At 39.8% G+C, this 21,964-nt stretch overlaps 1 protein-coding gene across 1 annotated transcript in view; it reads left to right on the top strand.

Annotated features, from left to right (window-relative positions):
* Window positions 1-21,829, top strand: part of LMF2 (lipase maturation factor 2) — a 36,124-nt gene extending 14,295 nt beyond the window's left edge. Inside the window, exons 9-14 of the mRNA XM_063448369.1 lie at window positions 2,528-2,624; window positions 2,799-2,981; window positions 4,148-4,316; window positions 7,871-7,982; window positions 8,471-8,579; window positions 20,107-21,829. Of these exons, the coding sequence (XP_063304439.1) occupies window positions 2,528-2,624; window positions 2,799-2,981; window positions 4,148-4,316; window positions 7,871-7,982; window positions 8,471-8,579; window positions 20,107-20,418 (982 nt within the window). The 3' untranslated portion in view covers window positions 20,419-21,829. The remainder of the gene's footprint in view (window positions 1-2,527; window positions 2,625-2,798; window positions 2,982-4,147; window positions 4,317-7,870; window positions 7,983-8,470; window positions 8,580-20,106) is intronic.
* Window positions 21,830-21,964: the final 135 nt, after the last annotated feature.

Genomic DNA, 21,964 nt, shown 5'->3' with positions numbered 1-21,964 from the left:
AACCAGGAAAAAGCAGAGCCTCAAAGATTAAGGTTATTAAAGATGGGCAGTAGTCTTAGAAGGTACCTTGGTTTAGTTTACCTAGATCTTTGGTTCGCAGCTGTCAGAGTGGAGTGTAAGGTCAGACTGTGAGCTTTAGTCTGCACTGTGCTTACTACCCTGTTGCTGCTCTTGCCAATTAATGAAGTGAAACTTTTCTTCACATTATCACTGCTATGTTTCTTTTCATTGTTACTTTGTTTACTATTCTGTTATACAGGCAGTGTAAATCACATTGTAGCAACATCAAGGAGATTTTTTACATTGTTATTGGTTCTGTATGTACATCATTTTTTTTGTCTGTATATATTTAGTTTTTATCTATACTAATAAAAGATACATTTTATTTTACTTTCGGAATATATTTAGCAAATATTTAGGTTCTAGTAGTCTTTCTGAGGTGGATAATATTTAAGCATATACTTCTTTTCCACACCCCTCATTGTTCTTTTCTTTTAGTTCATACATGCATCTAATTATGTATTTTTACATTGGGATATATCTAAAAACATCTTGCCAAACTGCAGATCTCTTGCCTCTTCAAGTCCTCATCTTCTAACCTCGCTCAGACTATCCGTGACTGTCAAATCACAGATTTCTCATAGCAGCTCAGTGAAAAATCTTTGCAAGGCATTTATCGTTTATTTATTTTTATTTTTCAGTTTATCTCCACTAGGCAAAGTCAAAGCAATAATCCAGCTTGTTTCTATGTTGTACCAATAATATATTATATATATCCAGTAACCTATTTTGTTTTCTAAATCTGTTAAAGGGACTCTCCAGTGCCAGGAAAACAAACCCATTTTCCTGGCACTAGAGAATCCTACAGTGCCTCCCTCCCTTTTGCCCCCCATCCCATGTTGCTGAAGGGGTTAGAACCCCTTCAGACACCTGAATCCAGCCCCGATGTTCCTCAGCTCTGGGTCAGGCCCCGCCCATGCTACTCCGCCGCTGACATCCCCCAGCGGGGGCGACCTAATGCTCAATGCTTTCCTATGGGGATTCTGGCGACACTGGAGGTCCTCATGCATAGCCTGAGGATGTCCAGCGTCGTTTAAGCGACCAAAAAGTCATTTAAGAGCCCAGAAGGCCCTCTAGTGGCTGTCTGATAGACCGCTACTAGAGGTGGACTCAACCCTGCAAGGTAATTATTGCACTTTATAAAAACTGCAATAATTACACTTGCACGGTTAAGGGTGATAGGAGTTTGCTCCAGACCACTCCATTGAGCAGAATTGTCTGGGTGCTTGGAGTGTCCCTTTAACCCCTTAAGGACCAAACTTCTGGAATAAAAGGGAATCGTGACATGTCACACATGTCATGTGTCCTTAAGGGGTTAAGGAGCTTATATTGTTCCCCTAGCCCATTAGATCGCCGGCTCCCCGGCATGGAGCTCCTGTTGACCGCAGGATCCAAGAGTGTGCTGCAGCATTAAGTAATATTTTTTAGGGGAGTTAAGGACCATAAAATTTAAGGAGACTACTTTGAGTGCCATATTAACCTATGTATGGTGAGAGCAAAATAAACAGCAGACCATGGGACCGTGAACCTCATATGAGGAGAGCCTTTAACTGCCCCAGTTGTTTAGATGGAGAACACGTGCTTGAGTAAGAGGGAGATTACCATTAAATGAAAACATTGCTCTTGTCCTCAATGTACAAAACAAACTTTTTCCTGAAGGGGTTAAGGAAAACTCCACCATAAACAGTACCATGTAGAGTTTTCTGAATATTATGACATTTTAAAGCAGTCATGTCTTTATACTCAACCCCCCTCCCAGCCTGTGGCTCTCCCATATTTCCCCCCCAAGATATATAGTGATTCTGGGACTAGTGCTGCTCACCTTTTTGTGGCTGGGCCTGTCCCATTGAATCTACATTCACAGCACCACTATCTTAGCATTTCCAAGATGGTGGCCATTGGAAATCTCTGCTTTTTCTGGAGAGGACCTGCAGTGGCTTACTTAGAGCTGGAAGAAATGATTATGCAATATTGTCAGAAGTTTATGACAGAAGGAGATAAATATTAAAGGAAAATTGTCACCTGAAAACTATTTTTTAATATTACAATCCTTTCATAAAGTTTTGAAAGGAAAGAAAGGAAATGTGTGTATATATATATATATATATATATATATATATATATATATATATATATATATATATATAATTTTTTTTTTTTTTTTAAATGAAGTATATGTAAAAACAAAACAAAAAAAAACTCCACCATTTGTCATTTGTCAACCTACAGTTTATACATAAGGAAAAGTCAACACTACTTTTACAAATTTCATTTAAAGGGACGCTAGTGACATCGAGACATTTTAATCTCAATGAGGTTCCAAAGGGGCACTGGTAGATCAACATGCATAAATTGGAGAGGAGGGAGAGTGACAGCTGCCTTACATTTACCCACAAGTCATGTGCACGGTTTGTATGTATATTAAATACGCCTTCACTCAGTTTTTTGTTTTTTTTATTTCCCATAGGAGTACATCTGTTCGTGGTTTCTTTTGGAAACTCTCTTCATTGATACAGTGGTCAATCTTTTCATGTGCTGCAGTTGCTATGTTCACAGTCAGTCTGGTGAGTGAGCTCACGCTACCATTAACTTGTTTATTGCCCTTTCAAACCCCCTCTATTTTTCTTTCATTTGGTCCACTGTTTTTCCTGCCATTAAGCTTGTTCCAATACAAACAAAAACTGTAGTACTCGCCTTGTACATTATTCTGCCTCATTTAGCAATGTTTTCTTCCGCAGGTACCCTACACTTATGTTGAGTATGAATCAAGTAGTCAGCTCTGGCCATCTGTGCGGCAAGTGTTTAAGACCGTGGATCGTTATCAGTTGGCAAACTCATATGGTTTGTTTCGAAGAATGACCGGCGTTGGAGGGAGACCAGAGGTTGTGGTGGAAGGAAGCTATGATCGAGAGACATGGACGGTATTGATATCTTTTAGAATTCACATAACAAAAAACAAATAACATGGTGCAGATAGACCATTGTGTGCATTTGTAGACGTTTCAATGGTTTGTGAGCCTATACACTGCTGTACTGTATGAGATTCATGGGAGGAGGGCATTATCCTGTGCAAATTGTAATATCACAAAAATGCCATTACACTTTTGCTGAGAGATGTTTCAGCTTACTTTATTTAGCATGCTGCTATATATAAACCATGAGAATGAAAGATCTGAAAATTGAGAAAGGAATTAAGACAACAGGGGACGGAAACATTTGATTTTATTACCTATTCTGCATCTAGAAGGGTCAGTTATTACAATGTATATGTCCATATGTGCATATGGTGGTATTTATAATGATATTACTTGCGAAGTGTAGATTTTTCTAAACATTGCACAGTGGCACAACCTTCCTCCCATTTTTATTTATTCAATTATTATTATTTAATGTTGATTACTACATAATCATCCACCTTATGATTTCCCACTATTTCCCTGTCAACTTGATATAAGTCTTTGTTCCCCATTTTTTTGTTACCCAAACACTGAGCCATCTGCTATTTTGTAGCAAAAATGCAATCCTAGAGGGGATGAGTCTTCTGTCCATGACACATTGAATTAATTGCTGTACAGTCAATTATATTAGAGAGTTCATGTGCAGATGATAATTGTGATTCTGAGCTTCATCGCATTGCTAGAGAATCACATTTCCTTATAAGCTAGATGTTGAAAAACAGTTACTATAGTTTCTGTCCACAGTATTTTGTATGAATTAAAACTAATCCGTTTTGCTAATAGAATTTAAACTTGGATATCTTTGTTAAGGCAATGTAAGCAATTAATCTATGGTGCCCCTGCCAAGTCAGAGGCAAGAAATGTTAGCCTATATATATATATATTTATTATTATTATTATTTTTTTTTTAATGAAATAAATGGGCATTGGCCCCTTTAATCCTGTTTCTAGACAATTAAACCAGAATATCTAATAGCTCACCATTTGCAATAATTTTACACGCTGTTCCTGTGCGTCCAACTTGTCTGGTTACAACTACATGTCTGTTCGTCCACCCATTGTAAAGCACTGCGGAATTTGTTGGCGCTATATAAAAAATAACATAATAATAATCACTATTCTCTTATCAGGAGATTGAGTTCATGTATAAGCCAGGAAACATCAGTGTGGCTCCCCCTGTGGTTACACCCCACCAGCCTCGCTTGGACTGGCAGATGTGGTTTGCATCTCTTGGACATCACTCACAGAGCTCCTGGTTTACGAGCTTTGTCTACCGCCTCTTACAGGGCAACAAAGATGGTAAGTGGGGCAGAAACTAAATTCAGTGCAACAAGAGTTATGTGATCCATTTTGAGTTGTCTTAAAGCAAGCATGTCCAACTCAAAGGCTAGCACAGGCCACATAAACAAGTTTTAAGTTTATGTGGACTGCGCAAAAAAAAAAAACTTACATTTTCATAGAAACTTTGTTTTGAAAAGTACAGTATAAATTTTTTTTAGCATCCCCCTCTGTAATAAATCCCAGTCCCCCCCCCCCCCTGCAATAAATCCCAGTCCTCCCCCCCCCCCCCTGTACTAAATCCTAGTCCCCCCCTCTCCCCTCCCCACCCCGGCCCTTGTATTGGACAAAAAAAAAACAATATTAGCCAACAAGCAGACTCCACTCACATTGCCGCTGCCAGTATGCGACTCTGGAGTCCAGCCTCTGGTATACCCCCAATGGCGCCGTCCACACTCTGTGCCAAAGCGGATCCTCCCGCTACTGCTTGAAAACTTGTAAAGGTAGAGAATGTTGACATCACGTCGGACTGTGACGTGGCATTGCCTCCGTGCACCTCCAGGTCCTCCACTTTCCAGCCGCGGCCATCGGAACACTGACCAACACATACCGGCAGACACACACTCTCACTGGCAGACACACACTCTCACTGGCAGACACACACTCTCACTGGCAGACACACACTCTCACTGGCAGACACACACTCTCACTGGCAGACACACACTCTCACTGGCAGACACACACTCTCACTGGCAGACACACACTCTCACTGGCAGACACACACTCTCACTGGCAGACACACACTCTCACTGGCAGACACACACTCTCACTGGCAGACACACACTCTCACTGGCAGACACACACTCTCACTGGCAGACACACACTCTCACTGGCAGACACACACTCTCACTGGCAGACACACACTCTCACTGGCAGACACACACTCTCACTGGCAGACACACACTCTCACTGGCAGACACACACTCTCACTGGCAGACACACACTCTCACTGGCAGACACACACTCTCACTGGCAGACACACACTCTCACTGGCAGACACACACTCTCACTGGCAGACACACACTCTCACTGGCAGACACACACTCTCACTGGCAGACACACACTCTCACTGGCAGACACACACTCTCACTGGCAGACACACACGCTCACTGGCAGACACACACGCTCACTGGCAGACACACACGCTCACTGGCAGACACACGCTCACTGGCAGACACACACTCTCACTGGCAGACACACACTCTCACTGGCAGACACACACTCTCACTGGCAGACACACACTCTCACTGGCAGACACACACTCTCACTGGCAGACACACACTCTCACTGGCAGACACACACTCTCACTGGCAGACACACACTCTCACTGGCAGACACACACTCTCACTGGCAGACACACACTCTCACTGGCAGACACACACTCTCACTGGCAGACACACACTCTCACTGGCAGACACACACTCTCACTGGCAGACACACACTCTCACTGGCAGACACACACTCTCACTGGCAGACACACACTCTCACTGGCAGACACACACTCTCACTGGCAGACACACACTCTCACTGGCAGACACACACTCTCACTGGCAGACACACACTCTCACTGGCAGACACACACTCTCACTGGCAGACACACACTCTCACTGGCAGACACACACTCTCACTGGCAGACACACACTCTCACTGGCAGACACACACTCTCACTGGCAGACACACACTCTCACTGGCAGACACACACTCTCACTGGCAGACACACACTCTCACTGGCAGACACACACTCTCACTGGCAGACACACACTCTCACTGGCAGACACACACTCTCACTGGCAGACACACACTCTCACTGGCAGACACACACTCTCACTGGCAGACACACACTCTCACTGGCAGACACACACTCTCACTGGCAGACACACACTCTCACTGGCAGACACACACTCTCACTGGCAGACACACACTCTCACTGGCAGACACACACACTCACTGGCAGACACACACTCTCATTGGCAGACACACACTCTCACTGGCAGACACACACTCTCACTGGCAGACACACACTCTCACTGGCAGACACACACTCTCACTGGCAGACACACACACACATTCTCTGACTGACTGACAGACGCACGCTCGGACGGACGGGCGCCCGCACACTCGCTGGCGGACGGGCGCCCGCACACTCGCTGGCGGACGGGCGCCCGCACACTCGCTGGCGGACGGGCGCCCGCACACTCGCTGGCGGACGGGCGCCCGCACACTCGCTGGCGGACGGGCGCCCGCACACTCGCTGGCGGACGGGCGCCCGCACACTCGCTGGCGGACGGGCGCCCGCACACTCGCTGGCGGACGGGCGCCCGCACACTCGCTGGCGGACGGGCGCCCGCACACTCGCTGGCGGACGGGCGCCCGCACACTCGCTGGCGGACGGGCGCCCGCACACTCGCTGGCGGACGGGCGCCCGCACACTCGCTGGCGGACGGGCGCCCGCACACTCGCTGGCGGACGGGCGCCCGCACACTCGCTGGCGGACGGGCGCCCGCACACTCGCTGGCGGACGGGCGCCCGCACACTCGCTGGCGGACGGGCGCCCGCACACTCGCTGGCGGACGGGCGCCCGCACACTCGCTGGCGGACGGGCGCCCGCACACTCGCTGGCGGACGGGCGCCCGCACACTCGCTGGCGGACGGGCGCCCGCACACTCGCTGGCGGACGGGCGCCCGCACACTCGCTGGCGGACGGGCGCCCGCACACTCGCTGGCGGACGGGCGCCCGCACACTCGCTGGCGGACGGGCGCCCGCACACTCGCTGGCGGACGGGCGCCCGCACACTCGCTGGCGGACGGGCGCCCGCACACTCGCTGGCGGACGGGCGCCCGCACACTCTCTGCCTTCGTAATCATGGCAAGCTCACGGGCCGCAAGTTTGATATGCTTGTCTTAATGGGTATCAAACGGACAGATGAGCTGTATGCAGCACTTAAATTGACCACTGCACATAGCCCTTTTAAATGGGGTCTTAAATCCCACAACTGAACAACCATGCCAAGCTGTGCTGATTTAAAGCTTTACCCAAGTTGGAGACCCTGTCCGGGTCTACGTCATGCTCCTGTAGGTAGACTTGAGGTGTAAGCTTGATTAAACAGAGCCCTCCTCTACCTATTGTTCTTGTAACATTTTGTAATTGTCTCATTTATTGTTAAATGTTCCCCTTTTATAATATTGTAAAGCGCCATGGAATTGGTTGGTGCTATATAAATACCAATAATAATAATAAACGCATCAACACCTCACACATTGCTAATGGGGTTTTCTGTATGCAGGTTTTGGCTATTTGACATCCATTACAGGCCTAATATAATTTAATGTACTCTCTTTCCCCTTTTTACTTTCTATTATTTCCAGTTTTGACACACCATGTTGATCAAACTCAGAAATGGACAAAGAGTGTACTAATTTGTTAATTTGTAATGTTTTTTGTTTGTTTTTTTAGTGTGTGTGTATGTATGTGTATATATATATATTTCTAATAAACATTCAATTTTTATCCTCAGTTATTCACCTGGTGCAGAATGATGAATCCCTGTATCCCTTCCACGCACACCCCCCTATTTACATCAGAGCCCAACTGTACAAGTACTGGTTCACAGAGGCTGATGAAACCGGGTGAGAAACTGTCTATGCTCTTTCCTTGTATGATATGTTCATAATTTGAATATTCATTAGATTATTATATAATCTATTATAACAAAGCCTAAATTCATAACATCTTTAGACAGAATTCTTGCCTTGAGAAACTCCTTTTATTATATATTTTTTTTCTTTCTCCTGCTTAGATGGATTTTGAAAGCAGGTTAATGACCTACCTTGTCTATGTTTTCCATTTTAAATTTCCTGATAGAGTGAGACATATCTAAAATCTTATTGCAGTGAACACATTAATTAAGTTCTAACATTTAGAAATATCAGGCATCATTTGTAGATGCTGTAGCTATATTTTTGTTTTCGCTGCACCAGCTATCTACAAACCCAGTTGCTGTTTCATTGTTTCTGTCTGTACGGTCTACCTAGTAAAGATATATCTTAAAGTCCTATTTTGTAGATCTGCTTCTGCTGCATCGCCTCTCATGCTCAAATTTGTATATGTTTTGCAGACCATTGTCCAAAAACTGGTGGCGCCGGCGTCATGTGGAAGAATTCTTCCCTACTGTGAGCTTAGGAGATCCCACACTGGAGTCCTTATTAACAGAGCTTGGACTAAAGGTGTGTTTGTTCTGTCTGTTTTGACACCATTTTTCTTTTTTGCATAAATGTCTGTGAATTATATGTCTTCTACTTGTTTATATGCCACTGCCTGATACAGCTGACTTTTTGGCTTCCACTTTATATTTGTGCAGTATCCTAGCTTTGTTGATAGTAATATGTCTTGACAGATCTTCCCAAGATTGCAACATCTACAGTGAGCAACCACAAAAACATGTCTGAAATCTACTTATCCTTTTTTCCCTCACAGCTGCATATGGGTTATTTTCTTAAAGTGTTAGAAGACTTACTATGCACAAATTGACTCATTCATTGGTTTCATTAATGAAGCTAGTCATTTCTGCATGATACAAAATGGTGCACAAGCTCCCTCATGAAAGAATGTGTGCAATCCGGTACCCAGCATCACTACAGAGGGAGCAGTGAGGAGCAGAAAGACTGAGCTCCCTCGCTGCCGCCAGGGACCTCTCCTCCAGCCGGTACCGGGTAAATTTGAGCAGAGTAGGCACCTGGAATGTAAGGAGAGCAGATGCCTACTCTGCCTTAGTAATCATGGCAAGCTCACGGGCCACAAATATATTCATTGCGGGCTGCGAGTTTGACATGCTTTTCTTAAAGGGTGTCAAACGGACAGATGAGCTGTATGCAGCACTTAAATTGAGCACTGCACATAGCCCTTTTAAATAGGGTCTTAAATCCCACAGCTGAACAACCATGCCAAGCTATGCTGATTTGAAGCTTTACCCAAGTTGGGAGACGCTGTCCGGGTCTACCTCATGCTCCTGTAGGTAGACTTAACATGTAAGCGTGATTAAACAGAGCCCTCCTCTACCTATTGTTCTTGTAACATTTTGTAATTGTCTCATTTATTGTTAAATGTTCCCCTTTTATAATATTGTAAAGCGCCATGGAATACTTATTTGCTGGATGGAAGGGAGAGACAAATCAGGAGGATATATTTCCTAAAATATAAAGATAGGAAAATGTAAAAAAAAAAAAAAAAACGATATTTATTAATGCATGTTCCCTGTGTACAGCAACTTTCGCCAAGCATATATTCTTTTGCTGTTTTGGGTATTCCAAATCCGTAACGTGTGCATTAAATTTCTCAAACTTTACTAGGCCGATATTTCACTTGGGTCTATTTCACCAGGTCACCATTTATAGTGTTGTGCAGCCAATTCTCCACAGATCTGTTGCAAAATTAGTTAATATGTTGTTCCTGTCTTTTAAACGCGCATTGCAGTGTTTGAGGATTTTGTGTGGGCATGTATGTATGTACAACTGCAGGTAGACCTATTATTTTTGAGTCCATGTACATTTAAATGAAAGTTGCGGTGGGCGGGACCTGACTGCCGAGCTTTATGGCCACATGAAACGAGCACTCCAAGCTAAACTCCCTAAAAAGCAGAAATCCTTACACTTATCTCAGGCTCAATCGCCACTAAGCTAGGGGGGATAGCTGGCATTCGTTGTGCACCCGTTCAGGGAGGCTTCAGGGCCCCCGACGGTCAAGCTACCCCTGACAGGGAAACTGCGGCCTACAGAGGCGAGTACAGGAGAAACGGACGATCTCCCTGCTCCCCGTCCTGCCAGCACAAGCTGACGAAGCAAGAAACCCCGTCCCCCTCCCCAGCCGTTGGGGGCGGGGGGTAATCCCGGCAAGTAATAGCAACGGACTCTCAATGCTTGTCAGCCCAAGATGCACACACGGTCGTGCTACCGAGACCAAGATGGCGGCTGCTGAGGCAAGCAGGCGGCACAAAACATTCGAACAGCACCTGGACAACCTATTCAACAGATTCTGGCAGAAGCTGCTAAGCAAAACAGACTGAAACCTGCAGGTAAAGCAGAGTTACTCACTTCCTGACCAGCAACACCTCGTGGCGGGCAACATACGGAAACCGCTGACACCTCACAAGAGTGGGATGCCATAGAGGGAGAAGCCACGTCTTACACAGTCTAAAGCCCGCTGCTGCTTTCCTGGGCTGAGGGCCTGGAGGGGGAACACCCGGATGCCTATCCCACCCACTTGGAAGGTGCCACCGCACACCACGACATCCCGAGATATCGCTTGCGATAGTGTTTAATCTTGATGTACTTCCTCCAGGGTGTTGATGTCATCATCATCTTAGGGGTAGCTCCGGATGGAGACGCCATCTTGTTACACAAGTGTTTTGTTCGATAGGAGGGGGTGCTCTAGCGGCCATTTTGATTAAGGCATGAGCACAGGTGCATATAACAAATGGTCATTTTACATACATTTATTTCTATCCATCACACTATAAATTTTTTATCTAGCATGTAACCTAACGTTTAAGACTTACCAGTTTCAATAGTGCCTTGCCTATCGTCCTTGCAACATATTTTCAGTGGAATAGACACGTTTATCTAACATGGTGTGATAAGGTAAATGGTGTGGTTTGTGAGGGAGTTTATATTTCCATTACATTGTTCAGAGAGGCATATGACATTTAACCCCAGGGAGAGAGAGTGAGTGTGTGTGTGTGTGTGTGTGTCTGTATCTCTCTCTCTCTCTCTCTCTCTCTCTCTCTCTAAATGTTTAGATATGGGCCCACGGAGAATTCGGAGAGTAGGGTGGGCCAGAGCTCCACTCCTCAGTTTTTACACAATTGACAGAAATAAGGTCCAGGCCAGGGTTTTGGACTGTCTCCAACCCACTGCTCAGCTGCAGCAGTGGGAATAAACCCCTCCCTGCTAGGCAGGTAAAGTGAGATTTTTGTTTCTCCCTTGGAGGGCTTGAAGCAACAGGTTGACTGAACACTGGAGTGCAGAGAGTTGACAAGACACTAGGTTGGTGAAACCTGTATTGTTTTTGTTATAGTGTAACCCTTGAGAGATAGGGAATTTGATGTTAGTAAGCGCTCAGACGAGCTAGGATTTTGTTTACAGGGATTTCTGTTATATTATTGTTTCTTTCATTTGCTGCATGTTTGTACCCTAGAGGGCCGTGCTAATTGCTATAAAGAATCACAGTAGCTCTCCTGATTAGAATATTATGTCAGCCTCGCATGTAACCTAACATTATCCACCAGTTTCAATCGTGTCTTGCTTACCGTCTCTGTAGCGTATCCTCAGTAACTTAGACACGTTTACCTACCAGACTTATTCTGTTAATGCAAGTTACCTAACTTGACTCTACTTACTAAAAAAAATCTGTGTCGTTTAACCATCAGCATGATTAATTTGCAAAATTTTGCTCATGAAAAGCACCATTTGAGTAATCTTTAATTATTCTTTAACCCTCGCCTGTGTTATTATGCTTACTTATTGTAAAAAATGTGGCAATTTTTCTTGTGAGTGTACAGTACTCCAAACCACGCTGATACCTTTACTATGTATTACCTTGCAATAACTCAATAAAGATTGACATAAATGAAAGTTTCACAATGACTGTTTTGGACATATCTATCAAACTATATATAGTATTTTTATGCTTATGGTCTAAATCTTACCATCATCCCATTAACGAATCTCCAAAAACATCTTACATCAAGCAACCAAAATCATATAAAAGCAATTCGTTCCTAGTTTAAGGATAGAAAGCTTTCTACTCTAGATGTTGTAAACTACAACTCCCTTGATGCTTTGCCAGCATTATCGCTGTAATAGTATTATGGGAGATGTAGTGCACAACATGTGGAGTGCCAAAGGTTGCCTATCCTTGTGACATAATTGGAAGAAAAAAAAAAACTGTTCCATATTGCTATGCTTGATCAATATAATTGTCATCAACGGGTTAAAAGATGCATCCTTTAAGGCTATTGTAGGCAAATGATAGACTACCTGCCTTAGGGTGCTGAACTGGACCATCTAACTTGACCACAATTTACAAAGTGGGTGGCATAGCATTTCAACCAATTTGTTTAAAGGCGAAGAGCAAAATTAGTGCAGATTGTGAGCTAGCCTCCATACTTCTAGCAGAGGAAAATAAAACCGATGTCACGGGGGGATTGCGTGATGACGTAGGGCGGAGATACGCACGCACTCTAAGGCGGGGAGGCTGAACCCGTAATGGAGGATGAGCGGCGGCTTTCTGGAGCACCCTGTAACAGAGGAAGCAAGTCGATCTCCTGAACCGGTTGAAGGGGCTGCGTGAAGTCAGGTCGGGTCTAGCGCAGGAGCAGGAGTGCTGACACAGTACAGAGAGATCTGACCGTTGAGCCGGGTGACTACAGGTGATTGTTGGGGATCGTTGGAAACGCGGGAGCATACACGGATCCAATCAGTGAGCATATACAGACGTCCAAGAAGCTCCGAGACGCCACCAGAATCAAAGGACGCCAAGGAAAAAAAAATGTAAGAGTAAACAACCGGCTTTTATGAAGATAAGCTAAGTACTTTCCTCTTACATTGTTTTTTTTTTTTTTTTGCACTGGGGTAGAGACGAGAGAAGACTAAGAAAGGAAAGATAAAGTAAAGAGAAGGTGGAGTTGACAAGAATTTTTTTTTTTTTTTACAATTTGAGTTCAATTTAACTTAAATACTATGAGATAATCAAGAAAAAAAAACGCAAGAAGCAGTGAGAGGACTGAACAGGGGAAAAAAAAGGAGGATACAATAAAAGGAAGTAGAGAGAGAAGAGGAAAATAAAAAAAATATCAAACTATAGGAGTAATTTAACTAATCAGAATTATATGCCCAAACTAAGAGGTCTAAGACTAAGAGATTCGAGGAAAAGAACAACCTTTATTTAAAGGGAGAGTATTGGAAGTATTGGAAGAAAGAAGGAAAAAAAAAAAAGAGTTTTATAATCCGAAAAAGCTACTGAAAAAGCTGGAATTTTGAAGGCGGGGGGAAAGAAAGATTTTGAAAATCCCTAACCTGAAAATCTGAAAATCTAACTGAAAGCCTCCAATAAGTCCCCAATAAAACCCCCACTTGAAAAGCCTCATTGAAAGGCGAAGAAAAAAAAATAAAAAATAAAAAAAAATAAAATAAAGGGGAGGAAAAAGAAATAAGTAAAGAGAGATAATGGCAACTAAATCTTCAGGAAAAGCTGCCATAAAAAAAGCAGCAAAACACGATCTACAAATAGAAAAAAAAAAAAACCCTTCATACTTTTTTTCACCAGGACAAAAATCAAACGAAGAAAAAAATCTAGATAACTCAATTATGTATACATCAAAAAGTGAAGAGTCAATTCAAAGTCCATCTAGTCAAACAGAAATCTACATTACAGCAGATTTTTTAAAACAGTGCTTAGAAGAGCAATTGGTAGCAATAACAGCTGAATTCAATAAAAACACAGCCGAGACAAAAAGACAATTTGGGCAAATATTGGAACAATTAAAGCAAAGTGAAGATAAAATCACATCTTTAGAATATGAAAGCAAAGTAATTAAAGAACAAAATGTCCAGCTGAATAAGCAAGTGAGACAAATAGAAGAAAAACTAGGTGACTTAGAAGACCGCTCAAGAAGAAATAATCTGAGACTAAGAAATGTCTCAGAGGCTGTTACACAAGAGAAAATACCGGAGTACCTGAATACCCTTTGGGTAACACTCAACTTAGATCTGGTGACCCTAAATACTAAAATGGAGAGATATCATCGTATAAACAAACCTAGAACAGCCCCTCAACAATCACCGAGAGACATAATAATTAACTTTCAGTCCTTCCACTTTAAGGAAGCAATAATATATGCATTTCGAAAAAAACAGATTAACACAGAACAGTTTGGTGATATAAAGATATTTCAGGATTTATCTTTTTATACTAGACAACAAAGAAAGAAATTCATGTCGGCTACAAGCTCATTAAGAAATTCAAACATCAAATACTCGTGGATCTACCCCAGCAAAATAAAAATTATCACAGAAGGAATAACTGAGATATTTGCGAATCCATCTCAGATTGAAGAATGGATAAAAAAGAAAGAGAGATGACTTTAAAAAAGAGAGAAAAAAAGAGAGAGAAAAGGAAAAAAGTAAAGAGGAAGAAGGGGGGGAGGGAGAGGGGAGGAGGTGAGAGGGAAGAAGGAAGAAGGCTACTGGAGATTAAAAGAAGTAACATTACTTGCTTTAGAGAAACCTAGAGACTTTAAAGGACGCTAAAACACTTATGATAAAAATACAAAGAACAGTTTGTACTTGAAGAAGGAGAAATCAAATCAGAGAAGAAATCTTTAAATCTAAAGTTTTTTTTTTTTTTTTTTTTTTTTTTTTTTCTTCTATAAGAATTAAGATATAAGATTTAAGTTAGTAAATGCATAAGTATGTATATGTATACGACACTAAGTAAGATATATTAACTATATGAGGAAAAAATGATACACTTAGAAACAGAATCTGCACATTGAAAATTGTTGAAAAATACGAATTTAATGAGCCACTATAAAATCACAATAGATCAATACAACTTTAAAAAGTATAAAGTTAAATCACAAGGTGTAAGAAATAAATGAAGATAGTATGTATAGGAGAAGAGAGGGTGGGGGAAATAGAAAAGAAAAAAAGTGATATAGAAAGGTTGATTAATGAACTCACAGTTCAAAAGGTAAATAATATATATATTTATGTATTTTTTTTTTTATTTTTTTTTTTTTTTTTTTTTTTTCCTTCACCAAATTAAGTTTTAGATAAGAAAAGGCACACGAAATAATGTTTGAAATTTCACAGTTTATGAGGAGAAAATTATATATTCAGGAATAACAACATGCACTTAATCAATTAGATAGAAATAAAATTAAGGAGGCACTTCAAAATTCACAAGTGATTAGTATAAATTAAAAGAAAAAGGAAAGAGAAGAAAAAGGGAAAAAGTTTTTGAAACATTACATAGGGTGGCAAAATGAAAGAAAGTAATGGGAGAAAAGGGAACTAACGTGTATATAGGGGAGGGAGGAAGAAGGGAACGAAAAGAACAATAGAAATACAAAGTGTTGATTAATGAACCCTCAATTTTTCCTCAGAGCTCCCAATAACGATCAAAGAAATAGAGAGATAAGATCATATAGATCAATAGTAAATAAAAGAATAGAAAAAAGGAAACAATCCAGAAAGATAATAGTAAGATAATCACCAGAGCCTTTTTTTTTTTTTTTTTTTTTTTTTCCTTTTCTTCTTCTCCTCTCTCTCTCTCTCTCGCTTGTCTCTTCCCCTCTCTCGGCCTCCTACCTCTATCTCTCGTTTTGAAGAGAGGGAGGAGAGCAGAGCAAAAACAAATGAGTGTGAGAAGGGAAGATAGAGGAAGGTAGAAAAAGGAAAGCTCTACAGTTCCTCCAAGCTCGGGAAACAGCCTCCCCTGCTGAAACCTGGATAAGGTTAATAGTGGATACTAAGATCCACTCAGTAAAGTGTTTTTTGACTCTTTTTAGAGTCTTTGGAATGAATGGAAATACACTCCAAGTTATGAAGATACTTGTAGGTATTTCAGTTATGTACTGTAATGTCAAATTTTTGTATTGGTTACGAGAGCTCATTAGAATAACTAAAGAAAAAACTTTTTTAGAAAATGGTTAAAATAATTACGTTAAATATTCAAGGTTTAAATATCCCCCAAAAAAGACAAGCTTTTCAAGAATACCTAAAAAAGGAACAGGTCCACATTGCTATGATACAAGAAACACACTGGCGTAAACAGGATGAAAAAAGATGGAATGGTAGATCTTTTCCCCTAAAAGTCTGTTCATCTAGAGAGGAGGGAAAAAAAGGAGGAGTAGCAATACTCTTTTCAAAAGATTTAAAAATAAACATAAAGTATGTGGAAACAGACTTAGAGGGGAGATTTATTATTTTAGTAGCGACAATAGAGGACGAACTTTTTACTTTAATTAATGTATATTTGCCCAATAAAAACCCCATAAGCTTATTGAGAAAAGTATTACACAAGGCTGAGAAAGTAGCAGTGGGACTAAAGATATACGCAGGAGACTTTAATAGTATACAAGACCCTTTATTAGACAAGTTTTCTGAAAAAAAAAATAATATTTGGGAGAAACAAGTACTGAAAAATGCAAGGAATTTTAACAACCTGATGAAAAAAGAAGGTCTATTCGACATATGGAGGCTCAATAACCCCACAGAGAAAGAGTTTACATTTTATTCCTGGCCACATGATTCATATTCTCGAATAGATTATGTTTTCGGAGATTTAAAACTGATAGAAAGAACATATAAAATAGAAAACAAAGCAGTAATATGGTCAGACCACAATAGTGTATGCCTAGAACTAAAGAGTAATAGACTTAAAGGTAGTAAGAACATAACTTGGAGGTTAGACGAATCCATACTAGATGACAAGGAATATAAAGATCATATAAACAAAATGACCATCTGCTATTTTGAAGAAAACAATAATGGACAAGTGGAGAACGACACTCTATGGTGTACATTTAAAGCAGTAATAAGGGGACATTGCATAATGCTTAATAAACTAAAGCAAAAAAAAAAAGGAGTAAGTGCACAAAATCTATATATTGATCTATATAACTTAAATAAAATAAACAACGTAAACCCAAGTAAGGAGAATCAGCTAAAAATAAATAAGATCAAAGCTGAGATTCAGGAAAAAACTTACGAAAAAATAAGATTAAATATGCATAAACTTAAAATTAAATACTATCATAAAGCCAACAGAGCCGATAAAATTATGTCGAATATGCTGAAAAAAAAATATATATCTAATAAGGTTGATAAAATAATAACAAATGACACTATCTCCCTTCTACCAGATCAGATAGGGAAAGCATTTAATCAGTACTATGCAAATTTATATAGTCAATCAACATTCACCTCTTCAGAAAAAATAAAAAAATACATTAAATCAGCAAAATTGAATAAAATAACAGAAACACAAGTAAAAAATTTAAATAAAGAAATTACGGAAGAAGAAATTAATACAACAATAGATAGATTAGAAACCTATAAAACGCCAGGCCCAGATGGATTTGGAAACAAATTCTACAAAGTAATGAAAACTCAATTAACAGGCCATTTAAAAAATACTTTCAATACTGCAGCTAAAAAGGGTAGTTTTCCAGAAGAAATGCTTAAAGCAAATATTTTACCTATACTGAAACCAGGCAAGGACCCAACAAAAGTTCAGAGTTATCGACCAATATCATTGATTAATGTAGACGTTAAGATATTCTCTTCTATTCTAGCTAAAAGATTAAAAGAAGTAATTAACCAAATAATCCATCCCGACCAAACAGGGTTTGTCCCTGACAGAATGTCAAATAACAACATTAGACGTCTGATAGATGCATTAGACATATCAAAGTGTAAAAAAAGTCCCATGCTGATCCTGTCTCTAGATGCTGAAAAAGCCTTTGACAGGGTCAGCTGGGACTTTATGAAGCTTTCTTTAGAAGAAATAGGCATTCAGGGATGGCTGCTTAATGCAATTCTCGCGCTATATAAAGACCCAATGGCTAGAACAATAGGCCCCAGCATATGTGCAGATTGGTTCAAACTAAACAACGGAACCAGACAAGGTTGCCCATTGTCTCCCTTATTGTTCATAATAACTTTAGAGGTTCTAGCCAATAGAATTAGAAATAATGAAAACATTAAGGGATTTACAGCAAGACAGAAAGAATTGAAAATTTCTCTTTACGCAGACGATACTATTCTTTTTTTAAATAAGCCTGCAACATCAATAGTAAATGTAATGACTGAAATTGAAATGTACAGTTCAGTATCAAACTATAAATTAAATAAAACAAAATCAATAGCTATATATAACAATATGTCAAGCCAAGAAATAGATTTTTATCAAAAAACTTATAATTTTACCAGAGCCAAAACGTTTCCATATTTAGGTATTAAAATATGCAAAAATCTCAAAAATATTATGCAAATTAACTTTATGGACCTTCTAAAAGAAACAAATAAAAATTTAAAAGAATGGAGGAAAATAGAGGTATCTTGGGGTGGGAGAATAAATATTCTGAAATCATATGTCTTGCCAAAATGGATTTATATCTTTAGAATGCTCCCTTTGAGCATCCCAAATGAATGGCTGACAATGATTAATACTTCCTTCTCCAATTTTGTATGGCAAGGGAAAAAACCCAGAATTAAAAATGGAGTATTATCAAAAGGACTAAAGAAGGGAGGTATGGGATATCCAAACATAAGAAAATATTATGAAGCAGGGATCATAATGCACGTCTTAACTACTCAGCCCAAAATAAAGAGGAAATATGGTGGTGGTCTGAACTAGAATCTAGCCACTTAAGTGATTCCCAAAATATAATCTGGAAAAATAAAAAATGTGATTTTTTTAGATCATATATCCTAGGCCAAATTATGCCAGTTTGGCAAAAAATAAGGAAAAAAATGGACATAACCAACAAAATATTTGATTTCCAAAGAATAGACACAATAGAAGCAAATATAGAGAATATTTCCTTAAAAACGTGGAAGGAAAAGGGAATAAATACAATAAAAGAACTGATTAAGGATGGAAAAATCAAACCCTATAAAATACTGATAGAAGAGTTTAAGTTTTCCACCAAAGAAGTATACACCTACCTTAGAGTTAAACATTTTTTGGAGAAAGTAGAGATAGTAAAAGACGGCAAGCTGTATGATATTTTAAAACCAATTATACATCAGAACAGAACAAAGCAGATGTTCTCGAGATGTGTAAGAATGTTGGATTCAATGGAGGATTTAGTCCTTCCTAATGCTATTAAAAAACTGAACAGGGAACTAAAAATAAATGTAGAAGTAAATGAATGGTTATCAACTATACAGAAAATTAATAAAAATGTACATTCCTTTATACTGACAGAAACACACTTTAAGTTAATACATCAATGGTATATGACGCCAACTAAAATAGCTAAATTTGACACACATAAGGACGTAAACTGTTGGAGGTGCAGAGAGGAAAAAGGCGACTACATTCATATGTGGTGGTCTTGTAGACTAGTGATTGTGGTATGGCAGTGGGCTCAATTTGTCATCCATACGCTTTGCGGTGTTGAAATATCTCTAAAACCAGAAACAATGCTATTACACTATCAATGGCCAAAATTAAATAAAATAAACCAATTTTTAATTATTCAATGTTTAATAGCATGTAAAATAATAATTGCAAGAAACTGGAAGGGAAACACTGTATTCAGTATCAAATTGATAGTAAGTCAGTTGATTTATCAAATCAAAATGGAGAAGGACCACTGCAGGGCCCTGGATGATAATTTGAGACTATGGGTAACTTGGGAAAAAAAATTACTACAAATGTAAAGGTAATATGATTACCATTTGAAAAAAAAAAGTAAAAGAAATTGGAAATATGTTGAGCTCTCGAGAGGGGGGGGGGTGAATGTTGTTGTTGTTTTGTCTACATGTCTGTATAAAATGTTTTTATATACTTTTTTTCTGTAAAAAAATAAATCAAAAATTAATAATAAAAAGAGAAAAAAAATAAAAAAATAAAACCGATGTCAAGAACATCCCTGATATGCAGAATTTGATACTAAGAAATAAAAGATGTTTAAAGGCTTTCTCTTAAGAGCTGTGCATAATCTTTATGTATCCCTTCTTGCAGGACAAGCCACCTCTTCGTCGGTCCTTAGATGCTCCCCTTCCTTATACACTCAAGCTCATTAGAGAATTCCTTAATTCTTTTCCTGCACCCTTACTCCTCTATTCACTCATTGTGACAGTCTTCACTATTTCCCTCTTCCAATATTTGCTAACTGGGAGACGCAAGTCAGGGCATCCCAAACAGCGAAGTCATGACAAGTCTCACACTGAGAAGAAAAAACAGAAGGGGAGCAGTGGACAGGGGGAATCTGCAAAGACCTCTGGCCATACAGGAGACCCAACACGCAGAAACAAGAAGAGCGAAAAGAGTTAATGAAAGCAGGAGTCATACTCTCTTCCTTCCACCTACCACTACTGTTCATTAACTGGTAATGATGGGGAGGTAACACCATATTACCATAAGGTGTCCTGTTTTGGGGTGAGTTTGTAAGAGATATTTGTTCTACATGTGTCAATATTTATCTGAAATCCCTAAAAGACCCACATCAGCACACACGCTCTTGATATTGCCAACTTCAAATAACCCCTTTTGTGGATCCATTTTGTTTGTTTTTACAACATTTTGTAGATACGGTAATTGAACTTTATATAGGTTATTTTAAAAATAAATATTCTCACATTTTCTTTAAGTTAATTGACATCAAAGATTGGTGACATCTCGATTCTTTTATACAAATGAACTTCCTACTACATTGGCTCAGAACTTGCCAGAAGAATAATCTGCATGTGTGTTACAATATCTGTATTTGAACTGTAATAAAATATTTCCAATGTATTTTTAATACAGTTTTTAATTATCTGCAAAATGTTGGTTTTAAAAAGAGACTGTTATGAGTCTGATATAATCATCCTAAAAATGGATTGGTCCCTTTGACACTGATTGCACCCTTCTGACCTATTTTATGTATATTTTGCTTTATCAAGCAGGCAGAATTTTTTTTATTTTTTTTTAGCTTAATTGATTATGTCAAATCAAATTGGTCCTAAAAATGTTTATTGTCATGTTGAAGATCCTGCTTTTTGTTTTGCTGCCAAACTGATGTTTATCGGGAAAGAATTTACTATACTTGAGGTTCGGGAAGAAGAAATGTGTGAAAGCCTAGATTGTTTTTTTTACCACTTGTTGGCCATGAGCTTGTCCATGCTGTTTTTCAAAATATCCAATCAAGTGACTCTATGAAAGTGCCTTGTTAGACAGGAATAGGTAAGATCCTGTGACCACATGTTCTGTTGGTGCCTTATTGCTGTAGTGGGTGATCGCCGGGTTTAAAGAAACTGTACAATAAGGGTTATTGGCACTGGTGTGTGTTTGTAAGATGAATATATTCTAGTAATGGTTTTCTTTGCCCTTGAATAGACAAAGCTGTGTCTAACCTAATTTCTACAGCAGTATCTGAGCACCGTGTACTTTTGGTAAAGCTGTATTATCATAACCTCATACCTTCCACTAAAGGTTTCCTAAATGGCAATTAAACCAATGTTAAGAGATAGTCAGACTGAGGAGCAGCACCACTAAACAGATGTCCTCATCTATCTGCAACATATGCCAGTGTTAATAATCCTTACAAACATGCGTCCAATCACACAATTCTGTTACATGAATGTTCACAAAGTGTATGTCTGATCCCCATATTATTTCCAAAGAGGCTTTTGTCAATTGGTATTTTATGCACATCATTTTGTATTTTTTAATAAATCATTGTTTGCATATCTGCGTCACTTTTGTTGAAGGAGTCTGTGTGCTTTATTTCACGTTTGATATGGACATTCACCCTAGATTTGGCACTCCAAGCACTGTGCCCATGTCAGTGACATGAAGTGGTAATAGTGGCTGGCATCTCTATGTACAGCATTTTGTT

The sequence above is a fragment of the Pelobates fuscus genome, chromosome 3, assembly GCF_036172605.1.
Source record: "Pelobates fuscus isolate aPelFus1 chromosome 3, aPelFus1.pri, whole genome shotgun sequence".
Lineage (NCBI taxonomy): Eukaryota > Metazoa > Chordata > Amphibia > Anura > Pelobatidae > Pelobates > Pelobates fuscus.
The sequence above is the reverse complement of the archived record's forward strand: the minus strand, read 5'-3'. Positions and strand labels throughout refer to the sequence as shown.